Raw genomic sequence first — 21,513 nt, forward strand, 5'->3', positions numbered from 1 at the left:
GGCAATAAAATGGCCTAATAAAAAAATCCAATTATAATGTTGGCACAAAATATCAGCTTCTGGAAGCTTTAAAGAAAAATAACGTAATAACAGTATCTGTCTTCAGGGGTTTTATCTTGAAACTCCCACACGTAGATTCTTAGTTTTCACTTATTGTTACATTCGAGCATGTGTTTCCTGAAAGGTAAGCTCTGGTGATCTAGACACAGACACAGATATTTCCCCATGTAAGAGTCTAGATCATTTTCAACCCCGTAATAATTTTTCTCTGGAAGTTTCTCCTTGCACCTGACCATGTCTCCCCTCTATCATCCTATCTGTGACGTTTCATCATTTGTCTCTTTCCTTTCTCTTTCCTTCTTTCCTTCTCCTCTGTGCAAGGCTCATCAGCCCAGAGGTTGGTGACCTGCTTAGTAGTTGTAGAACAGATGTTCAATCGGCTGAGCCTGTGAGTGTGTTTGGCGCGTGCGTGCGTCGACTTATGATGGGCTTGGACAGCAGCAACTAGCAAGCACTGTGCACTTAGACTGGAGAGGGGGATTAGCGTTTTATGCCTCAGGATGGAGGGATGAATGATAAAGGGGTAGTTTGAAGGGATTGGAACTAGTGACTAGTAAATCAACGGTGGCTGGCTTGGACAGAAATATTTTCACTGTGCTGTGACGCACAGACCAACGGGGGAGCATGCAGTGAGCTCTCACAGGTCACAGCTGGATTGAAAAAAGAAGAAAGAAAAGAAAAGAAAAAGAAGGGAAGAGAAAGGGAGGGGGGAAGCAGTGAGCGCAGTGAAAAGGTCAGCATGATGGAGTAGAATTTGTTGTGCAGTTGTAGAGACTATTGGGAGCCTCACTGTCAGTTTACACTCACACTTTCTGTGATTTGGTCTCCAAGGGCTTTGTCAAACCTGTAGAAATGATCCAACACCTCCTCTGGGAACCGTGTCACAGGCCCGCAGCCTATAGAAACTAATTGTGTTTTCAGTCACCTGACAACAACAATGAACACATATGATGAATTTCATTATTGATATAGGAGTTATATTCATTATATGTTCTCCACAATTTTGTATCATAATTATGTTAGCTTGTTGGCTTGCAAGTAATGTCATTATATAAAAAGAAGTTAGCAATAGCAGCGGCTGCTGGTTCAGCAAAAAGAAGCCTAACCCAGTGGTAAAGTAGGCACAACCAAAGATTCCTGTTGTTTCTAGCATCTTTTTTTGAGGATATTGAAAGAAAAAATACACCCTAAAAGTAATGCAGCCTGTATATAATCCAAGAAGATTAGATAGGGCTAAAATATTTGTGCACCGCTTGTCATGTTACTAATGTCCATGTTACCACACGTCTGGTAAAAGATGCCTTATATGAGAACTTGTGCTGTTTAAATCTGGATTGGACCATTGTGGTTCTCCAGATCACTCCAAGTTCTTCAGAAATGTAGCTCAAATGGTTTCTTGGTCTGATTATTTTAGTGTGCACTCATCACAAATAACATGAGGAAGTCTGTTCTTTAGCAAAAGCTCTAAATGTGTCAGTAGTCTTACATATACAGTATTTGTTGATGAAATGTATTTATTCACGTTACTTACTTTACTGCTTTAAGCCAATTAAGGTTTGCTCTAGACTGTATGTCTGTGTGTCATCCTGAAGCATTACTGTCTGTAATTAAGGAATCTTTATCTCTCCAATTAGAACTCATCCACATCGCCAAACCACCAATACACACACACGCACGCACACACACACACACACACACCCACACACACACACACACACACCCTCACACACACACACACACACACACAGTTGGTTTGTTTTGTGGCTGTGTTCTCCAGCTGACAACTGGACAGCGCTGGCATCTATTATTAATTTCTGCAGGTACTAAAAAGCGTGTGTGTATTCCAACTACTCATTTGAGATGCAACAGTGCACTCAGTACATTCTCAGTCTGCTCAACTCAAATGCACAAATTGCTGCTTTATATTGAGGACTAGTGACTTCACATACAGCTATCAGTGCTACAGACACCATTCAATTACTCCTCAAGGAAAAATAGTGAGTCTTTGTCCTTAGATTGTGTAAGAGATAAAGACTGACTTGAGCTGTGCTCTGTGGCTTAGTGGTACTTGAGCTGAGGAAAAACAGAGAAAGAGATGTTTTGAAATTGTGAACACTTATCCACAGCTATTAACACTGTTTGACAGAAACATTTGAGGCAAACGTCCAAGTTTTTTGTGTTTTTGGAAAAAGGATTTTTGGTTTTTAGTGTGAGGTGGAAATACAGTCCAGCAAATCATACCTAGACACAAAGCTGCATTTTATGACAATTGGCAAAGGACCATTATATTATTTCCTAATCCTCACCATGTGCAGCGTTTACCAGTCCCCAAACAGAAAGGAGGAAATCATAATTGATGGCTATAAGTCTCCCTTCAGTAGCCTGGGAATTGGCTGCAAGCATTACTGTCAGTGCATAAGCATTTTCTCTAATGCCTTCAGGATGAGAGACTTAATATGACTTTAATTTTATTAGCAGAGTTAAGAGGCGATTGGCCATGTGGGTTTTGTTCCTATTGAGCTCCAGCTAGGCAGCGATAAACACCTGAAACACCCTCACTTCCCACCTCATATGCAACCTATGACTTAAAATATATTACAACCTATCAATTATCCCCTGAAATCCCATTTTAAATACATTAATGATATTATCACTCTATAAATGAATGGAATTTGGTTTTATAGTGACAGTTTCATTACGTGGTTGTGTCACTGGAATCACGTTTCATCAAGTGGGTTGAGCTGAGTTGGAGATTAGGAGCTGTGAACACACACAGACACCAAAGTGCTGATTTGACACACAGACACACAGCTGGCCAGATAAACCCATAACTGTGACCATTGAGCTAGTGCTTGACGTCACAGGGCTGCGTTTGGGATTATTTAATGTTTACGAATGTGATGCAGCAGTTCAAAGACCTGCTGAGTTGCATAACAATTAATGTCAATGGGATTGGGCCACTGTACTGTAACAAGGCTCACTCTGATTTCATGAAAAATGCAGAATGCTATGTGAGTACCCCAAGTCCTGTCAGTTTCATCTTTTTTTTGAATTGTTTGCTTAGTGATTTCATTTGCACAAACTAATTTCTGTCTGGTGAATCTGGCTGGTAATAGATATGTCACCATTTTAGCCATCTTGGTTTTCGATGGCTCTTCTTCTGATTGTTCAACTACAGCAGCTGACACCCACCTGTATTGAGTCTTCCTTAATGTTTCCCACATGGTAATGGGTCATATGTTTGATTAGTTGTTGTTTTAGCTGTTGAGTGACTCCTGTGATGTGCCATTGTCTGCTGACTAACATGTATTCTGCTCCCCTTTGTCGCCACTTCATCTTCCTATCTGGTTAGTTGTTGCTGACCTCCTGTTTCCTGATCTCTGATTGACAGGTGTGAAAGGCGGCCTGGCTAGTGTTATAGTCACTGTTGTTGTCAAGGAAACCAAGAGTCCTGTCCCGTTGCCATGGGGAAACAGAACAGCAAGCTGCGGCCGGAGATGCTGCAGGACCTCCGGGAGAATACCGAGTTCTCCGACCATGAACTGCAGGAGTGGTACAAGGTATGCACACAGACTGCACGCAGAGTCATACCAAATTGTTGTAACGGTACTGCTGCTACTCACTCAGTAGTGGAAAGTCATTAATTGCATTTTGTCATGTACTTTGAGTAGCTATTACAAGTTTATGTTACATCATATATCTACTCCACTACACTTCAGAGGGAAATATTAGCCTCTTTACTCCACTACATTTATTTTGTAGGAGACACTGACAGTTACTCAAATTATATGATCATCACAGAAAATATTATCCATCCATCCATCATCCATACCAGCTCTCTTTGGATGAAAGGCAGGGGTACACCCTGGACACGTCCATCGCAGGCCTCAAAAACATTATCCACTGTTAAAAGATTTAACAACAATTTTAGTGGAAATTAGCAACCCCTTAATACGATTCAACACCTACATGCTTTTTACATATAAACAGAACTGAACTGAACTGACAATTACTATATATATAGTAATATAGTAACACTGCATTGTCACAAAATATGTTCATTTAGATGAAAATACTTGTGTACCTTTATTGGGTGGTTTGTAAAAAAAAAACTTTGTGACAATATTATTTGGAGCAACATTATATGATTTCTTTTTATTATTTGTTCAGTTGTTAACATAAAATATTTTATGTTAAAGATATGAATGTCGTGGGAGTCAAATGTAAGTTCACTACTCCAAAAAGAATTTAACCTTCTGACACTGCTCAGCTTTGGATGAAATACATAAGATCAAAATAAGTCATTGTAAAACCTATTTCACTTTACTTGCTTTAAAACTGTAAAATAAGTCAAGTCATAAGGTTTTGGGACTTTGTGAAAAGAATTTTAAATGATCTGCACTAACTTTAACTTTAAAAGTCAATTGTATTCTAGTGTTGATACAAATTAACACTTGTCAGGGTTAATTCTCTGCAGAGCCAGGACAAATAACACTTGCCAACACAGATCAACACATCAAAACTTTATCTGTAATAAAGCAAGTCCCACAGTGCAGTTGTGCTTTAAATTACATATCGGTGTATAAGAATAACACAGTGCTCCTGCACCAGAATGAATCTGTCAGGGACTTCCTTCCTCAGAAAAGTTATGTTTCACCAGTAACACAGACGCAGCCTTGAAAGTGACAGTGTTTGTGTCGCTTCAAGACAGAGCACAACTTCCCGATCCCCGTCTGTTAATCCACTGGGGAGACAGGATTAGCTCTTGGCATGATGAAGAGCCACAGTGACCGCATAAATTATCCCATCTTGTGTGCATGGTTGTGTGTTTGTGTAATGGTTATATAGCTTAATGCAGGGATTAGAGCTATGGAACAGCTGTGTGGGCTGTCCTGAATAAGAGAAGAACATGTTAAACCGTCACCTCCCTGACCTGTGACTTAAACGTCACTGACCCTGGGTCTCCTCACAATAACAGTTGGCATGACGATGTCCACTTCTGGCAGAGTAACAGCTCCTTGATGCTGGAGATGTCAGATAAACTGTACTGTGTTCCACAGGATGTTAAGGTACCTGAGGTCTCCGGAGAATTTATCCAACTTGTCTTTTTGGAGGATTTATTGGCAATAAACTTGTATCCTCAACATCTGTCAGTCTTTTTAAATAAAAATGCATCCCTTTTATGTTTTATCCAGGTTTTAATCATGTTTCGGATATGACGTAGAAGAAAACTGGATAATTCATATCCCACATATGATTCAGGTTACTCTTCATCTGTGCAGGGGTGTCTTTGATGCCTCCACATTATAAGCAGTCTCTTGGTTTGTACAAAGAAGCAACCTTTATTATTTATTATTTCAGACTTTAGGCCTACGTCAAAATTAGGAAAAGCAATTTTGATACATTTTACAGCTGAAAATTTTGTTTCATATAATATACATACAGTATAACATCCTGCTCACATGCTTCACCGCTGTTGTTAGAGAACTAAAACTGAAACTAATTGCTATTTTTATATATTTTGTGTCTCAGTGGGTCACTTACTCATAAGGCTTTCAGTATTGTAATTGTGTACAGTGGGGCGACTTTAACAGCCATCGTTTCGTGAACAAACAGCTGGATTTAAAACTCATAGGCTACCCCATAATCAAAATGCCTGGATTTGCCTGTGTCTGGACATCAGTGACAAAACGTTATTTTCATGTGGTAGACCATTGATTTTTATCTTTTATTTGTTAAAGCATCTGACTTCATGATGTGAGTTGAGGACACACCTGCACACATCCTGAACAGAGTTTGGATACATCTATCTTTTTTCTTTTAAACGTCTTTTAAGCATCAGACTGGGTAAAGACCATAAACTAACAGAGAGCACAAATGAAAGGTTCAGGGATTCATTTGGCCATTAAGATGCTCTGTCACCTCACTGCCTCTATCCACAACAAAGATCAAGTCTGACTTGACTTTTACTCCCCCCACCCACACCACTTTTACCTCTTAGACACTATGCTGTTTTATCAAATGTAACTCCTTGAAAAAAAGATATAGAACTACTCGAACTATCCAAGACTAAGCTCCTTTTCAAAAGTCTTTCTTTGATCAGTTCAGAATGGAGCATTACATGAAAGAAACATTAACTCTGGTGATGTACTGTCCAGGAGACTGAAAGACCTTTCACCTTGTCTCACCACATGTTGTCTCTGTTGTGTTCCTCAGGGTTTCTTGAAGGATTGCCCCAGTGGAACATTGAATGTGGAGGAATTCAAGAAGATCTACGCCAATTTCTTCCCCTACGGTGATGCCTCCAAGTTTGCTGAGCATGTCTTCCGAACTTTTGACACGAACGGTGATGGGACAATAGACTTCCGGGAGTTCATCATCGCCTTGAGTGTGACATCTCGAGGAAAGCTGGAGCAGAAACTGAAATGGGCTTTCAGCATGTACGACCTAGATGGAAATGGATACATCAGCCGTGAGGAGATGCTGGAGATTGTACAGGTGAGTAAGGGACACTGGGCAATGAAATTTGTCTGGGGGTAACGGATGAGTTGAGACATTTGCACTATGAAAAGGATATGAATTAAAGTACATTATACCAGTTGTCTCACACTTGAACAGCAGGTGGCAACCTAGGATTTAGAAAGGGTTACTTTGTTTTCATAAAGATGCCAGATGCTAGTGGCTCTGTGAGGCTATCATTGGGCACCACTCTGTGCTTTGAGCTAAGTGTTGTGTCTGCACACTTAGCTCAAAGACACTAAACATGTGGTCTTACATGAAGGTTAAATATGTTTTTTCTTGCTGTAGCATTTCAACCCACTACTGTAGATTTTATTTGAACCAGCCAGTCATAGACCTTTGCATAGGCAGAAGTAGACTTCAGCTATACTCTATGAGTTTTTGAACTGTGGGACGAAACCAGAGTACCTGGAGAAAACCCACGCAAGCACAGGGAGAACATGCAAACTTTACACAGAACAGCTCCTGATGGGTTATGAACCAGGAATATTCTTGCTGTGAGACAACAGTGCTAACCACTAAGTCACCATGCATCACATTTGTTTAAGAATATATATAGAAATATTAAAATAGAAATAATTTTTATATATAGAAATATATAAAAAGAGGTTCTAAGAGGCACATTTAAGGTGCTGATTGCAATACCGGGACAGTCAATACTTTGAATGTAGACTGTAGAATTGTAGAATACTACAATGGTGCTGCACTGTATAGTGAGTGTATGTGTGTGTGCTTCCTTGTTCTAATGGATTAGCAAGTTAAATTTAACCAGAGTTTATCCCTGAGTGTGCAGAATACTGGGATTATCCTCTAGCTCAATGAGGGTAGGCACCACTGTATGAGAGAGGAGGGGCCCATTGTGTCACTGTGCACAGTGGGAGAGCAAGAGATTGTCATAATAGAGGAAGCCAGATTTGTTTTACATGACAGTACCATTTTTAAATATTTTTTTATTTAATCTATCTTAATGGCCTGTTTGTGTAATATGGAGAATGAAATGTCACAAATAAAATCCATCCATCCATCTATTATTTATATCACTTATCCTGTAGAGGGTTGAAGGGGGGCTGAAGCCAATCAAAGCTAACACACACCAGAGTACACCCTGGATGGGTCCATAAATAAAATAATGCATAAATAGTTCAGTAAAGAAATTGGCAAGATAAAAAAGAGAATATTTCTTCTAAAATAAGAGGTTTTAATCAGATTAGCAGTATTATCCCAACTGATTTCTTGCATTTGACCCTCCTCATTTTGACCCTCCTTTATTGAGTAGTTTCTTTGTGTCACATAACTTTGATAACAACAAAGAACTTTTAGTATATGCTCTGTATTTTCTGGTACGTACCCAGCTATTCGCCCATTAGTAGTCCAAGAGAAACAACATTAAAACTATTACATCTTACCAAAAAGCACAGAAGGCTTATTTCATGCAAGCTACCTTAACTCCTGAGGGTGTTGCTGTGGCACTGATCTATAGTCAGTTTTATTACCTCTACTCCCAGTGGAGAAGATTTAATGGCCACGTAAGCTGATTCTACATCCGAGCCTGAGGCCAGCTGATACTCTGCGCTTCTCTGTGCTCACTTGCAGAGGTTAATTTAATGCTATCAGGGAATGGGATGCGCTCGTATCAGTCAACAGATAAAGATATATCAGATCAATACAGTAAGCCCCCCCCTCTCCCCTCCCCTCCTGGCCTGCTGTCACACCCTGCTGTCACTCTGGTACAGTGGTGTGGCTCTACAGACCCTCCACGGCCATCTGTGAAAAATCTGCCCAGGGAGCAGGAGAAGCGAATGCCGTTGAACAAAGAAGTCATTTTTAAAAAACACATTTATCAGTGTCTTTATTCTTCAGTCTTCTTCTGCTCAGTCTCTGTAATGGGTCCCTGCTGGCTTGAATTCACTTATCTTTCTTTTCTCCCGCCCCCACCCAACCACCCACCGTCTCTCTCTTGCTCGCTCCACTGCTCTGTCTCTCAGGCCATTTACAAGATGGTGTCATCCGTGATGAAGATGCCAGAAGATGAATCCACGCCGGAGAAGAGGACGGATAAGATCTTCAGACAAATGGACCTCAATAATGATGGTGAGAGGAGGAAATGGCAACATGGAGGGATGAGTGTGCTGTAGAGAGGGAGAGGAGAGATCAGGAGTGAGGCAAGGCAGATGAACATGGCAGTTTTATAAGAATGTGCTCGTTTAAATAGAAAGGAAAGATTGCTGAGAGAAATTAGAGGGCTTGTGTTTCTTTCTAGTATCTTCAGTGTGGACACTAAATTGATTTCAGTTGAAAAGAAATTCAGTAGCCTGCTCAAGGGAAGGCAAACTAAAGGAAGAGCACTTCATGTACCTCCATATCCCTTTGAAATAATGTCTTTTTATCTTTTTTATCTCTGTCTGTCCTACAGGCAAATTGTCTCTGGAGGAGTTTATCAAAGGTGCCAAAAGTGACCCTTCCATTGTTCGGCTACTCCAATGCGACCCCAGCTCAGCCTCCCAGTTCTGAACCCCCAACCGGCTGCGACCCCTTCTTCCTCAGCCTCTCTGTGGCTATTGATCCAGTCACTCAAATCAATGCATGATGGTTCTCGTCTCTCATATCTTTTTTTGTTGTTGTTGTGTGAATGGTTGGGGTTAGTTTAAAAGGAGACAAAGATAAGGCATCAACTATCACTTTACTTTCATGTTTATATTTGTAAAAAATGGAGGGATGCACATATATGTAATGAGGTGACAGAGGTGGCTGCTGATGTTTTAGAATATCTTGCTCTGCAGAACATTGCATTTCCAAGTGGCTTGTGACGTTTTTTGCAGGTTGCAGATTGTTCAGCTTTTCCTCCAGCACACGTGTATATCGTGTATATACTGTACGTCTATGTATATCATGAGATGACGTCTTCATGTATGGTGCACACTCTCTGGCACTGAAAGGCAGTATTACGTAGCGTCGCTTCCCGGTCTGATCTGAATCGGGGTGGGTGGGCTTATCGGGATTTTACTACTATATGATCTTTCGCTGAGAAAAAGAAGGCCTAAGATCCCATTAGGTTTTTATTGATATTTACTGGCATTTTGTTGATATTTCACTTTTAAACTTTGTTTTTTTTTTTCATTTGTACATATTGCATTCCTCCTTCATGTTGAGTTATTTATTGATTTTTATTCTTATTATTCTGCTTTTAATATGTTCTGTAAGATGACCATGATCCAGTTTACGGTGACAGGTAGAAAGAGAGGAAATAAGCGTTCAGATTGATCTCTTTTGGGATTTGTGGATGTGTTAAAGTGGAAAAGTATCAAATTGTAGTGAACTAAGGAGATCCCATAATGCATTTGATCAGTGACACTAGTAGCACATATCGTATGAGCCGCCATGTGTTCATAAAGTATGGCTGTGCATTTATTCTGAATGTGTGTGTGTGCATGTTAATATGCAATGTATGCTTGAGGCTAACTTTTACAGTATTACCATGTTGTGTTGTTTCTTAATTTGTAAGTATTTTAAAGTTCTTTATCAATGAGCAGTAAACTTAAGATAGTCGTAACCTGTCACTATACTGCATGATCCTATCAGCCAGACCACGACAAGTCCCACACAAACAGTTATCACACAACTGTAGGTTTTTGTAGCTCTGCAGCCTTGTCAGCACCACACCAGGCAGAAAAGATTGAACATTTCTCTTGCTGTGGGACACACCCTAACCCTACTCTCCTTTCCTCTGACAGAGAACTCACTAAGGGCTCGTTCATCACTCTCTAGCTTTTATAACCTCCTGGATTAGTCTGCTTACAAAGCAGTTAGATGAAGGGGCATGTTTCATGTGACGGGAACAAGTTCAGATACTTGTTCTGATTTGGATTTTTAGGGTAATCTGACACAAATCAGTGGCTGTATTTACATTAGCACTGTTAATAACCTATAACGCATTTGATTTAGAACTGGAGCACTAAAGTCAAACTTGTTAATCAAATCAAATTAAGCATAAGACTGCTAATTGTGCTGTTAGAGTTTTAAAGCACTTTACAATAAGGCATCTGTCTGAAACCCTGTGTATTTGTAAAGAGAGCCACTGATTGCAGCAATGGCACCACCGTTTGCATGTATTAGCCTCTTAAGGCTCCCATTGCCAGATCACTATTGCCATCTTCTGTTTTCAAAATTAAACACACTACAAATTCAGTCTGGGAAGTAGCTAACCATTGTTCAAGTGTAAGTACTATCTGCACATATACTAATAGGCTATACTAAACTGATACTCAGGCTTGGAAACATACTTTTAGAGAATCATTGATCTGTTTCTTTTTATGATAAAGTCTGGCCATATAACTGAATACCACTTTGAAGTAATTTGTGTATAATTTTATCATACAATATATTACTGATATACTGGCATTTCTTTATTTTATAGGCTGTAGTTACTGTTTGTATTTAGCAGTGATGAAATAACCAAGTGCATTTACTCTAGTACTGGAACTTTTATTAGTCCATTGTTACAATTCTTGAGTATTTTCATTTTTTTAATTAAGATTTTACATATAAACACACAGATGAGTCCTTTCTAAAATCTGAAATATTTTAAATTCATCTACCTAAAAGTATTTAGCTCCAACTTGACCTACTACAACTTTAAAGCACTAGTTACATTTTAATGCATTAATAATGATCACTTGATCCTATAAGATAGTACTGTCAAAAGTCTTATTATGTAATGATTCTTTTTCTTTGGATATGTAAAGTGCATTATATTATTAATATTTCTGTATGTGTATATTAGGAAATAGTTTACATGAAAAATTTGTTACATTTTATAGAATGGTACTGATGCTTTAACTGACAATATGTATATGGTCTAAATACTTCAGCACTGGTATTTAGCAAACCCTATATTCAGTGATAGAATTGATCATGTCTATGCCATTACAGCATTGATGATTTACACTACAGCATTCAATTGAAATCCAGACTGGGGAAAGGATTTCAGTGGGGGTTTTTATACACTGTGAAAGGTATAAGGAACACAATTCAAACCATGGTCCATCAGGCTAATTGTGATTAATTTAATGTGTCGCCCAACATTTCACTACCTCTCAGACTGAATATGGGTGTGTGATGACGGCAGAGTGGACTACAAATGAGAGCCTGTGAGCTGTGCTGGTGCTGCTGCATCCATGTTAGGATTGATCTAAGGTTAAATATACCCAAACATTTGTACAGGAGCTTCCTAACCAGCTGCACCTCTGCTTTGGGGACCCTATAGTGTCACTGCCTTCTGCTGGTAGGATAAGGAACAACAGTTGTTAACCCTGAACTTCTACAGTTTAACCCTTTTCTATTTTCACTGCCTCTGATGAACTGGTTCTTTCTTCCTTCCTAACTGCCCTTTCCTTCCTTCTTATTGTTCTGTTGCATGAAAACCTCATGTGAGGATGTCATGTTAGTTATGTTGGACCTGAAATCAAAATATACCTGTGTTTCAAAGCTGCATGTGTGGACTGTTTGTTGTTATTTTGGATATATATGGATTTCAGGAGAAGAGCATTGCACTGTGGACTGTCTGGTCTGAATAGCACTGTCATGTATTTGTACCCTGTCCAGGAACGTTGCAGGTCATTATTAACACACATCTGACAGGGCGTGGGAGAGTGTGTTTGTACCTGCCTGTGTCTACATTTGGGTCTGTCTCTGTGTAACCAGTCATACCTGTCAGTTCACTAGCTGCTTGCACGGGCATAATGTAACCAAAATGAAATGCTTTCGGTTACAAAATTCAGATACAGAAGATATGCGATAGCTGCATAATTTAAATAAAAACTTTATTTACTTTAGCAATAAATACACAACTCCATTACAAGGTTCTCATTAAATTTGCTTTCTTGACTTAACTGCAGAAAAATGTGCACACACTTCATTCACAATTCCTCTAATGCAAAAACTTCATAGAATGTTGAGGGCATGCCCACACACTGTACTGTTTGTGGAGACATTTCTCTGGCTACTGCCTTCATCACATGTGCAAACCCAAACATTCTGGGAAACAGGCTTATTCATATTTTTGCCAAGAGTTAGAAGACACTGCTCGTCTGTATGCTAAATATGATGCTAGTGAGCCAGTAGATGACCGGCTTAGCCTGGCCTGGTTCAAAAATACGACATTCAACTGCCTGCAACCTGTTATTTTACACTGAGCTATGTGCTGCAGCCACTTCTTGGCAAGCAGCCATTACCTCCTAGAGCCTTGCTGTCATGGTCAGAAATCATTGCAGTGCCAACTCCATCTTGGCCTGTTACACTGAGTGTACCTAGTTTCAGTTGGTAGCAAACTACTACAAATATGTAACACAACAAAGACAGCTAATTAGCCAATTAAGGGTAATCACTTTGCAATAATGCAGACGCACTCAAATAACAAAACGGGGTGTTTTTTCAGTTCTTCCCACATTCACCATTGTGAATACAGCAATTAACCCCCACAAAAAAAAAAAACACTGATTTTAACATTGATACTTTAGTTTTAGTTTACACTTTAGTCTTCACAAAATCCTCTAAGGCTGACCTAATTCCATCTTCAAACCATAAGAGTGGTCTGGGTCTTCTCATCTACCTCTCAAGCAAGCTAATTCTCAAAATGGCAATGCCATTAGTTCCATTAACTGCAAAAAGTGAAGACTTAATCTTTCACATCTGATATGAACAAGTTGAGCCTCACCAAGTACAAAAATTCAAGACCACACGCCTTCATTACTGAGACAGTGCAAAGATCCTCTGAGATGCAGAAACTTCACTCATCAGGTTCGAGATGTATTGTTAAGTAAAATATTGAAGGTCTCTGAGTTCATAGTAGTACATAGTAGTACAAGTACTGACAGGAAACTAGCCCTTACAGCCCTTACTCTTGCAGAAGTTTTGGCCTGTCAAATATGGCTAAATCCAGAAGCCGGACCTTTCCAGGGTGCCCCTCTCCAGTAGCTGGTGTTGCTCCGGTGCCCTTTGTTGGCTGCCAGTGCACATTTCTTGCCTTTCTCTGCCTGACCTTTCTCTGTACGGCTGGCAAAGAGGCCGCCTCTCTGAGGGAGGAAGACTGCGGTGCTGACGGGTAGGGGGAGGAGGTCGGCACTGCTGTCTTGGTGGTCCGTGATAGCTTCTATTGGGTTCAGTATAGCATGTCGGAGGTGCACTGTAGTTACATGCAGGTTCAACATAGGTAGAAGGAACAGTTTCCTCCATTGGCCTCACCACATTGATCTACAACAGGAATTATATTATGACTCTTTAAATCTAATTTTAAAATATTACACCATTTAAAAGTCTTATACACTACAGAACTAAGATTTTAAAGCAGAACTGTGTGTGTTTGAAAAATCTCACCGATCTGCCATAGTTGGTGCGTTTCTTCCTGATAGGGCAACAAGGCAGACCCAGAAATGAAACGCACACAGCAAAGCACCGGGCTGAAAACACCATCTGGATGACACAAGTCACAACCAGGGGCACCCACAGGATCAGAGTGGTACTCTGGGGAGAGATAAAGGAGTGAAGTTATTGACAGCCACATACGGAGAACAATATGAGGCAAGAGCACTCAGCAGCTTCACATAAATGCGGATACAGTGTGGGTAACGCCGTGGTACAGAACATTTTCCCAGACTGTGAAGTGCTGCAAAGAAAAAGAGAAACGGCAGCAAGTCTGGGAATTTCGGTTTGCACAGGAGAGTCAGCACTGTGAATAAATTATGCTGAGGAGAATGTATCAGGTAAACATGTAGAGCTGCCTTTTGTTAGGCTTGCTGACGCTGACTTGTAGACTACAAAGAGAATGGAAATTTACAGTTCCAAGTTTGGATCTTTCTTTGAAATTCATTATGAAATATGCAAGAAGCAGAAAAAATAAACCTTGCATAACCATCAATACTGCCTCTGAGCAACCAATTTCAGAACCAGGTGATGTAATGCACCCTCTGGCAGCCATGTTTGAGCTCCCCAGATAATAAGCAACTCTGAGTTTGCACCGTGGTCTGTAGTCTCAGTAGAATACAACAAAGTTGGTTACTTCTGTGCTAATTCTTAGCTGAAACTTCAGATTAAAGGATTATTCCATCACTGTTACTGGTATTCACTCAGAGTATATGCTGTACACAGCTACATTGTTACACTGAAGGCCAATAGGGCAGGGAACATGAGAGTTTGCAAACAAGCCAATATTTTAGCCAGATCATTAAAGGATAAATCTAAAGATTACTTTGACAAAAAGTGGAAGACACAAGGGTCTAGGAGGAACTTTTATCATTTGCCTCCTTTTTTTCTCTTCCAAAGATCCGGCTAACCTAAATATCTTTTTATATACCAGTCACCCCTTCTGGATTATAGTTGTAGACACAATAAACACATGCATCTATTTATAACTATATTATCATCTGTTATAAACATTTCAATGTTTTATGTTTTTGTACAGTTTCTGAATTAAAATAAGTGTTACCCATTTATTTCTGTATTTGGCAGTATTTTTTGATTTTATATGAATCAACCTGTGATTGCCATTTTTATCACAGAACATACTGTAAACATGCATCACAGTGAGACAGCTCAAGCCTTCCCACTGTAATTCTGCATCACAAAAGGGAATACAGAAACGTAAAACACAATTCTATTCTACTGAAGACTGTACATTTGTCTCATCCTGCATTTAGATTATTAATGGGTGAAAGGTAAAAATCAAAGCTTACGCTGCACATATCTAGAGCCGCTCTGCCATTAACCCCTTTTGTTAAGTGTAGATTAAGACAAAGGTTATGTAACTGACAAACTGTAGACTACTAGCTGTGCTAAAATGCCAGAGTGGTGCTGATGTATGGGTGCAGCTGTGAGGCTGAGCAGGCCTGACAGTCCATGTGTAGCACCCATCAGAGCACAGCCTATAAGTGGACCAACAGGGTCAGGTCAGCATTTCTGCCACCAACCCTCCGGCTAAGTGACAGAAAATACCCAGCCTCCCACTCCCCCGATCCCCCACACACACACAAAAAAAAAAGACAGCCACCATGTACAGCATCCCTGCATTGTTATGTTTATGCCACGATGACAGTGGGCAGGTGTTCAAAGAGCCAACTGCTGCAGAAAAACTCACAGTTTATGCTTTTGTCAAAGTCTCAAAGTCTGTCACATACACTAATACACTCACAATGATGCGCGTGGGGTCAAATGGACACTCATTGGTGGAAGGGGAGTAGCCAGCGGCATCAGGGAAGCGGCAGTAAGTTAGGAGGCTGCGCCCACTTTGGATTATGGTCATCACCACAGACACGAAGAGTCCAATGACTGAAGTCGCTGCCATGATTGTTGCCGCCAAACTGAATGTGAAAAGTGACCACGTCTGGGGTGGGAAAAAGAGACGCACAACTAAAACGATCAGGGAAGAATAACCAAACAATACAATGAAGTTGTAATGCCCCCAGCTGGGAAACTGGGGCATCTGCAGCAGTAAATAGATAAAAGCACAGGAATAAACAACATTAAATCAAATACGTGTACATATTTATACAATACAAAGACACCAGATTTAGAGGTAGGTCATGAGTGTGATGTTTAAGCTAAGGCGTTAAGATAAGGAAGTGAAGGAAAGAACGGAACCGAAAAAAATGTCACACTGACACATTGTCAGTTTTGGTCATCTGTTAAGAGAAAATTTATTCTGCCAGCCTTATCCAGCCTCTTAGGACAAATCAGCATTAGAAACTGAAGTGATCAGCTTTTTGCAATAATAAATGTTGCCCTGGGTGGAGAAACTAATCTTGAATGTCTCTGGACCTTTAAAATGACTTTACAAAGACGCCTGAGTTATGTAATCGAAACTTGATAAGAACAATAAGAAATAATGCAATGTGTCTGGAGATTAGAAGCTGTAGTAGCCATTGTCACAATTTCCCAATGCAGTGTTAAAAGAGAGTGTTGAGATTATGTTATTCACGCCATGTGATGCTTGGATGATTAAACATGATAAGATGGAAGAGCAGTTGAACAGCTGCCCTGCCCACTTCACGGTTGCTCTCATGAACAAAGGAGAGGGTTAATCACAGTAGGTTTGGCTGGGCTTACTCATTCTGTTTCGCTTGCTGTCTCGTCAGTCACATCTGAGCAGCCTGACAGCTGAGTGAATAAACAGAGAGGAGAAGCCACGCTGCACAACAGGAAGGAGAGAAGAAAGAAGAAAAAAAAAAGAGAGACAGACTGTTCCAGCTCTGTGGGGCTGGATACACCTGTGGTGTAAAGCAGGAGCTAAAAGGGCTTTTTCATATCCTCCTGACTAGACAAACAAAGAGAAACAAGAGTGAGAATACAGGAAAACATCGTGGAGACTGCAGGTGTATGAGCAGTGCAGGCAGACAGATCAAAATTAGCAGCGTGAGCCATAAAAATACTGATCTGCCATTGTAGAGAGGATTATTGAAAAGGGTTACATCTATATGAAAAACATAAGTGATACTAACCAGACCTCTGCTCTTCTTGTTTTTAGACAGGACAATAGCCAGAATGCCAACAACAATTCCCTGCAGAAAGAAGACAGATGAGATTTAATGGACATCCATACAGCTCCATTTGCAACCACTACATCTACGACTATACAGGGAACAGGAACCACAGTTATGCATTATTAAAGATTATGAGATTTCACATCGTATGTGGCTGAGAAAGCCAGTGTAAGGACAGTACACACCGCAGCTTTGCTATCACTACAAGCATTTCATGTGTGTTTTAAAAGTTGTTCTTGCCAGACCTACAGAAAAAAAAATAGCACAGAATCACATTTAACTTTACAGCTAATTCATTTTGATGAGTGGAATTATCTTCGTGAGATTATCAGGTAAAGCACTCGCTGATTTGAACAGGCACTTTCCATGTTTTTAAAGTAGAAATCAGATATATTTCAAACTGCTGCCATGTATACAACAAAGAAGGGTATTTCAAGACTACTTTGTTTAGTAAAGTAGTATCACAAGAAATCTGTACCTAACCAAGCAGTAAAGTGTACTCTTCTATTCTCCGATGCCCTTGTATATCACATTCCCTGCCAATATATATGTGTACACTCACTACTAGGCCAGAGGTGACGGCCACCACATTGGAGATGGCGTACTCCATGGGCTTGGCCTCATTGTTGAGGTTGATGTGTCTGAGCACTACACCGTGCACCAGTGCTCCCAACAGGAAGTTCACATGACCGACGAGGATCACGCACAGACCCATCTTCATCAGGGCCTTTGGTTCCTCCAGGCTGTCACAGCACACCCCTGAGGAGGGAAAGAAGACAGGCCAATTCCAGAAAGAGAAACACTGTCACTGTCACTGTCACACATGAATACAAAATAAGAGAAAGCTGCAATGATTTCTGATGTTGTCACATCACCCATGTTGCCAGTGTTTTATTGATCAGAAACACAGGAGCCAGGTCAAAAAGCACAGATGTCACTTTTACTAATGATTAGCCGCTGAGCACATAACAACTGGAACTGTCCTGGCAAGTGTATTAGAGATGACTGAAGAGAAAAACCAGACTTTACATGAAATGAATGAGAGGGAAGAGGACAATTACGAGAAATCAATAACTCCTGCTTCGAAAACTAATTGATATAGTTATACATACATGTTATATGTAAGACAGGACACATTTTAATCTGACCACTTCTGCCAACTGCATGTGACCAGGGCAGTTTTCACAAACATTTGGGGAATTCTCAGTCTGGCATTTCTGGATGCAAATTCCATGCAAAGCTGAGAAGTTGCATTTCGCACAGCATTGTTCAGCGTCAGATGTAGGACACAGCTAAACGGCCTGGCTCACATCATTCAATTTAAAATACTAGATCACATTTAGATCAGCGATGCCAACTACAGGGACAGATCAGCATTATTATCCTAGACCATTACTTTGAGAAGAGCGCTGTTAAAATTGTTGTGGCATAAATACAAAAATCGTTGTGTCCTCATTATATCCCCTTCAACACATCGACTAGAGAGCTCATCAAATCCAAACCGGTGTGCCATCCAGCACCACACCCAGAGAATCGCTCCTTTTAAACAAATACTACCTGCAATGTAAATGCGCCCAGACAAGGTTCCCAGACACATTTATTGATTCTACCTGCCATTTCTGTCAAGTGACCATCCGTTTACACTGACAGTCTTGCACTCAGGTTTGCAGCGAGGTCTCGTCTCTTCTGCTCCACTCGTCAGTCAAGAAAACCTGGAAAATCTGACACTTTGCTAATAAAGCTTTCAAAATAAAATCTTACCGTATCTCGAAATGTATCGCTAAAGGTCATTGGTGAGACCGGTTTAATGGAATGGATTTTTAAAAAGGTTCAATGCATTAACTACATCTTCTCAACATAGTTGGGTTGAAAGTTTTAAAATGAAAGTTAATTAAAATGCACGAACTAACCAAAAGCAAAATACCTAGACCAATTGTTTATGATTATAATCCAATTATGTTTATAAAATAAATAAATCAAATACAGTAATATACATTAACTCAATCCAATAAACACCTTTGTTTGTCTTCATTTGTTCTTTGACAAACTGTGTTTTATGCTTTTATTTTGCTAATTACCTGATGTCAGCGGTGACATTCAGGGACATTCCCTGTTTAACATTGGAAATGCAATTACACATACTGTGTGAGCCACTGATGGACGACAGAAGCTTTATTTTTTTAGGAACATTGTAGGAAAATCTCATTTAAATCAATACACACAACGTGCAGGGACAAAATAATCAAAATCTGGGATCACTGCAATGTTTTCTGAAGACTTCACAAAATTCACATGGTAATGTAGCATGCCTTTAATGCCACCAGGTGGGGAAATAGCGCCATTAGAGTAGGAGAAAACATGAACGTGCATTATTCTGTCTTGCTTTTATTCTAAACGCTCTGACAAACTTTTTCAAAAATACAAAAAAATTATCATGTCAATTTTGATCACTGCTGTCCTGACAATGGTCACAAATCAATAACTATTCCCTTTTAAATTAATCATCTCATGAATTTGTACATGATATATCATTGAAATCATCTAAAAAAATAAGATTGTAGAGCATATCATTGATTGCATCAACATATATCCATCCATCCATCCATCATCTAAACCTGTTTATTCCTAACCAGGGTCACAGGGATCTGCTGGAGTCTATCCCAGCTCTCTTTGGGTGAAAGGCAGGGGTCCACCCTGGACAGGTCACCAGTCCATCACAGGGCCACATAGAGACAAACAACCTCACACACTCACACTCACTCCTATGGGCAATTTAGAGTCACCAATCAACCTGACATACATGTTTTTGGACTGTGGGAGGAAACCAGAGTACCTGGAGAAAACCCACACAAGCACAGGGAGAACATGCAAACTCCACACAGAAAGGCCCCTGATGCGAACCTGGGGCCTTCTTGCTGTGAGGCAACAGTGCTAACCACTCAACATATATACATTTATATAAAACTAAATAAGTTTAAATAAATGTAAATTTAAATTTCTTGAAAACATCGAGTCACCTCTCACATGTTTTAAATGTATTGACAAGAGTTATTTAGTTAGACAAATCAAGCAGTTGTTCATCCCCTATATTTGATTTGTGTTTTAAAGTTACACTGACCGATAACCTTTTCAATGTACATAAGGGTTTGTTAAATGAACAGAAAAAAACATTAACCTATTCTCTTATGGAGAGTTATAGTCAATAGAGGCATTAGAAGACTTCTTGATTCATCTCTGTCTATGAAGCAACAGAGGACTGGCAGCCATCACAGTTCACGTCAGGGTGGATCTTTCTAGAGGAAGTGTGTATGCTGCCTCGCTGTTTGAGGGTCACTATACGCGACGAAATCAGATAGAAAATCTCACAGATGTTGAGCACCACACACACCACAGATGCCCCCACCATGAAGTAGGTGAAAATGGTCTTCTCAGTGGGTCGTGCTATGTAGCAGTCCACTAAATTTGGACATGGTGAGACGTTACACTGGACCTTCCTGGGCAGCCTGAAGCTATCGTAGATGTAGTGCAGCACATAGAGGAATGTGATCTCAAAGGTGGTCTTGATGAGCAGGCTCATCAGGTAAGTCCACCATAGACCACCATGCTTTTGGCCTGGATTTTCATACAGGCGAGTGTTGTCTCCATGCTTGGCTCTGTACTTGCGTTCCCGCTGTTCCCGGTAGGACACGTGCAACACCACCATGAAGGAAGGGCAAGTGATGAAAATGAGCTGGAGAGCCCACAGGCGAATTTGGGAAATGGGGAAGAAGTAATCATAGCAAATGTTGGTGCAACCTGGCTGGCGAGTGTTGCAATCAAAGTGTCCCTGGTCATCACTCCAGACCCGCTCAGCGGCCACAACGAAGATCAGCACCCGGAATACAAAGATCACTGATAGCCAGATGCGTCCAAAGGCAGTGGAGTATTTGTTGACTCCACTAAGGAGATCCTGGAGAAATGCCCAATTCATGAGTTCAGCTTTAAATGCTGCAGGATGTAAACTTAATAATCTGTAGAACACAATTAAACACAAAGTTATGCACTTATCCAGAGAAATACAAGTCGAAAAATACCAAAAACTAAAAACAATTGCTTTGTTTTAGCACAATATTCCTAGTATTTCTAAATGTCGTGTTTTTACTTATGTGCAAAATTTGGCACTTTAAAGAAAAATGTAACAACTGATCACGTACAACACAGATAATCTTCCACAGGCTACTTCCACAACTGTTCTTCTGAAAATAGTCCCCATTCAATGCTGTCCTTAAATCTAATTTGTTTTGCAGAAAGTCTTGAAACAGAATCTGACTGATCCAAAATATATAATTACAAAATCACCACTGAAATGCCATGTCTTACCTTGAGAACACAGGGTCTTCCACTTAGTTCATTGTGTCCCGTTTGG

At 40.1% G+C, this 21,513-nt stretch overlaps 3 protein-coding genes across 4 annotated transcripts in view; 1 reads left to right on the forward strand and 2 right to left on the reverse strand.

Annotated features, from left to right (window-relative positions):
• Nucleotides 1-12,067, forward strand: part of LOC113126340 (hippocalcin-like protein 1) — a 29,112-nt gene extending 17,045 nt beyond the window's left edge. The window contains exons 2-5 of the mRNA XM_026300305.1: nucleotides 3,452-3,620; nucleotides 6,277-6,558; nucleotides 8,565-8,670; nucleotides 8,993-12,067. Of these exons, the coding sequence (XP_026156090.1) occupies nucleotides 3,525-3,620; nucleotides 6,277-6,558; nucleotides 8,565-8,670; nucleotides 8,993-9,090 (582 nt within the window). The 5' untranslated portion in view covers nucleotides 3,452-3,524 and the 3' untranslated portion in view covers nucleotides 9,091-12,067. The remainder of the gene's footprint in view (nucleotides 1-3,451; nucleotides 3,621-6,276; nucleotides 6,559-8,564; nucleotides 8,671-8,992) is intronic.
• Nucleotides 12,068-12,157: 90 nt separating this feature from the next.
• On the reverse strand, nucleotides 12,158-18,820 carry tmem54b (transmembrane protein 54b). 2 transcript variants are annotated; one of them, XM_026300304.2, is made up of 6 exons: nucleotides 18,719-18,820; nucleotides 17,671-17,867; nucleotides 17,067-17,126; nucleotides 15,761-15,952; nucleotides 13,951-14,097; nucleotides 12,158-13,827 (listed from the first exon to the last, which is right to left on the reverse strand). In XM_026300304.2, exons 1-6 carry the CDS (start codon nucleotides 18,723-18,725, stop codon nucleotides 13,507-13,509), a joined length of 924 nt encoding a protein of 307 aa, XP_026156089.1. In that variant the 5' UTR covers nucleotides 18,726-18,820; the 3' UTR covers nucleotides 12,158-13,506. The 2 variants fall into 2 exon arrangements, with proteins under 2 accessions (XP_026156089.1, XP_033181321.1); XM_033325430.1 differs by lacking the exon at nucleotides 18,719-18,820 and having other exon boundaries at nucleotides 15,761-16,756; nucleotides 17,671-17,709.
• Nucleotides 18,821-20,346: 1,526 nt separating this feature from the next.
• LOC113126257 (gap junction beta-3 protein-like) lies at nucleotides 20,347-21,078 on the reverse strand. The gene has a single exon (XM_026300215.1). The coding sequence runs from the start codon at nucleotides 21,076-21,078 to the stop codon at nucleotides 20,347-20,349; it is 732 nt and encodes a 243-aa protein (XP_026156000.1).
• Between the last annotated feature and the right edge of the window lie 435 nt (nucleotides 21,079-21,513).

This window comes from Mastacembelus armatus, chromosome 11, assembly GCF_900324485.2.
Source record: "Mastacembelus armatus chromosome 11, fMasArm1.2, whole genome shotgun sequence".
Lineage (NCBI taxonomy): Eukaryota > Metazoa > Chordata > Actinopteri > Synbranchiformes > Mastacembelidae > Mastacembelus > Mastacembelus armatus.

Bases quoted from the DNA above. Each gene is read 5' to 3' on its own strand.
- tmem54b (XM_026300304.2), bottom strand. The intron at 14,098-15,760 runs GTGAGTGTATTA...ATCTCTCCCCAG, and splicing joins TTGACCCCACGCGCATCATT to AGTACCACTCTGATCCTGTG. The intron at 13,828-13,950 runs GTGAGATTTTTC...TTCCTGTTGTAG, and splicing joins GCACCAACTATGGCAGATCG to ATCAATGTGGTGAGGCCAAT.
- LOC113126257 (XM_026300215.1), bottom strand. From the start codon at position 21,078: ATGAATTGGGCATTTCTCCAGGATCTCCTTAGTGGAGTCAACAAATAC.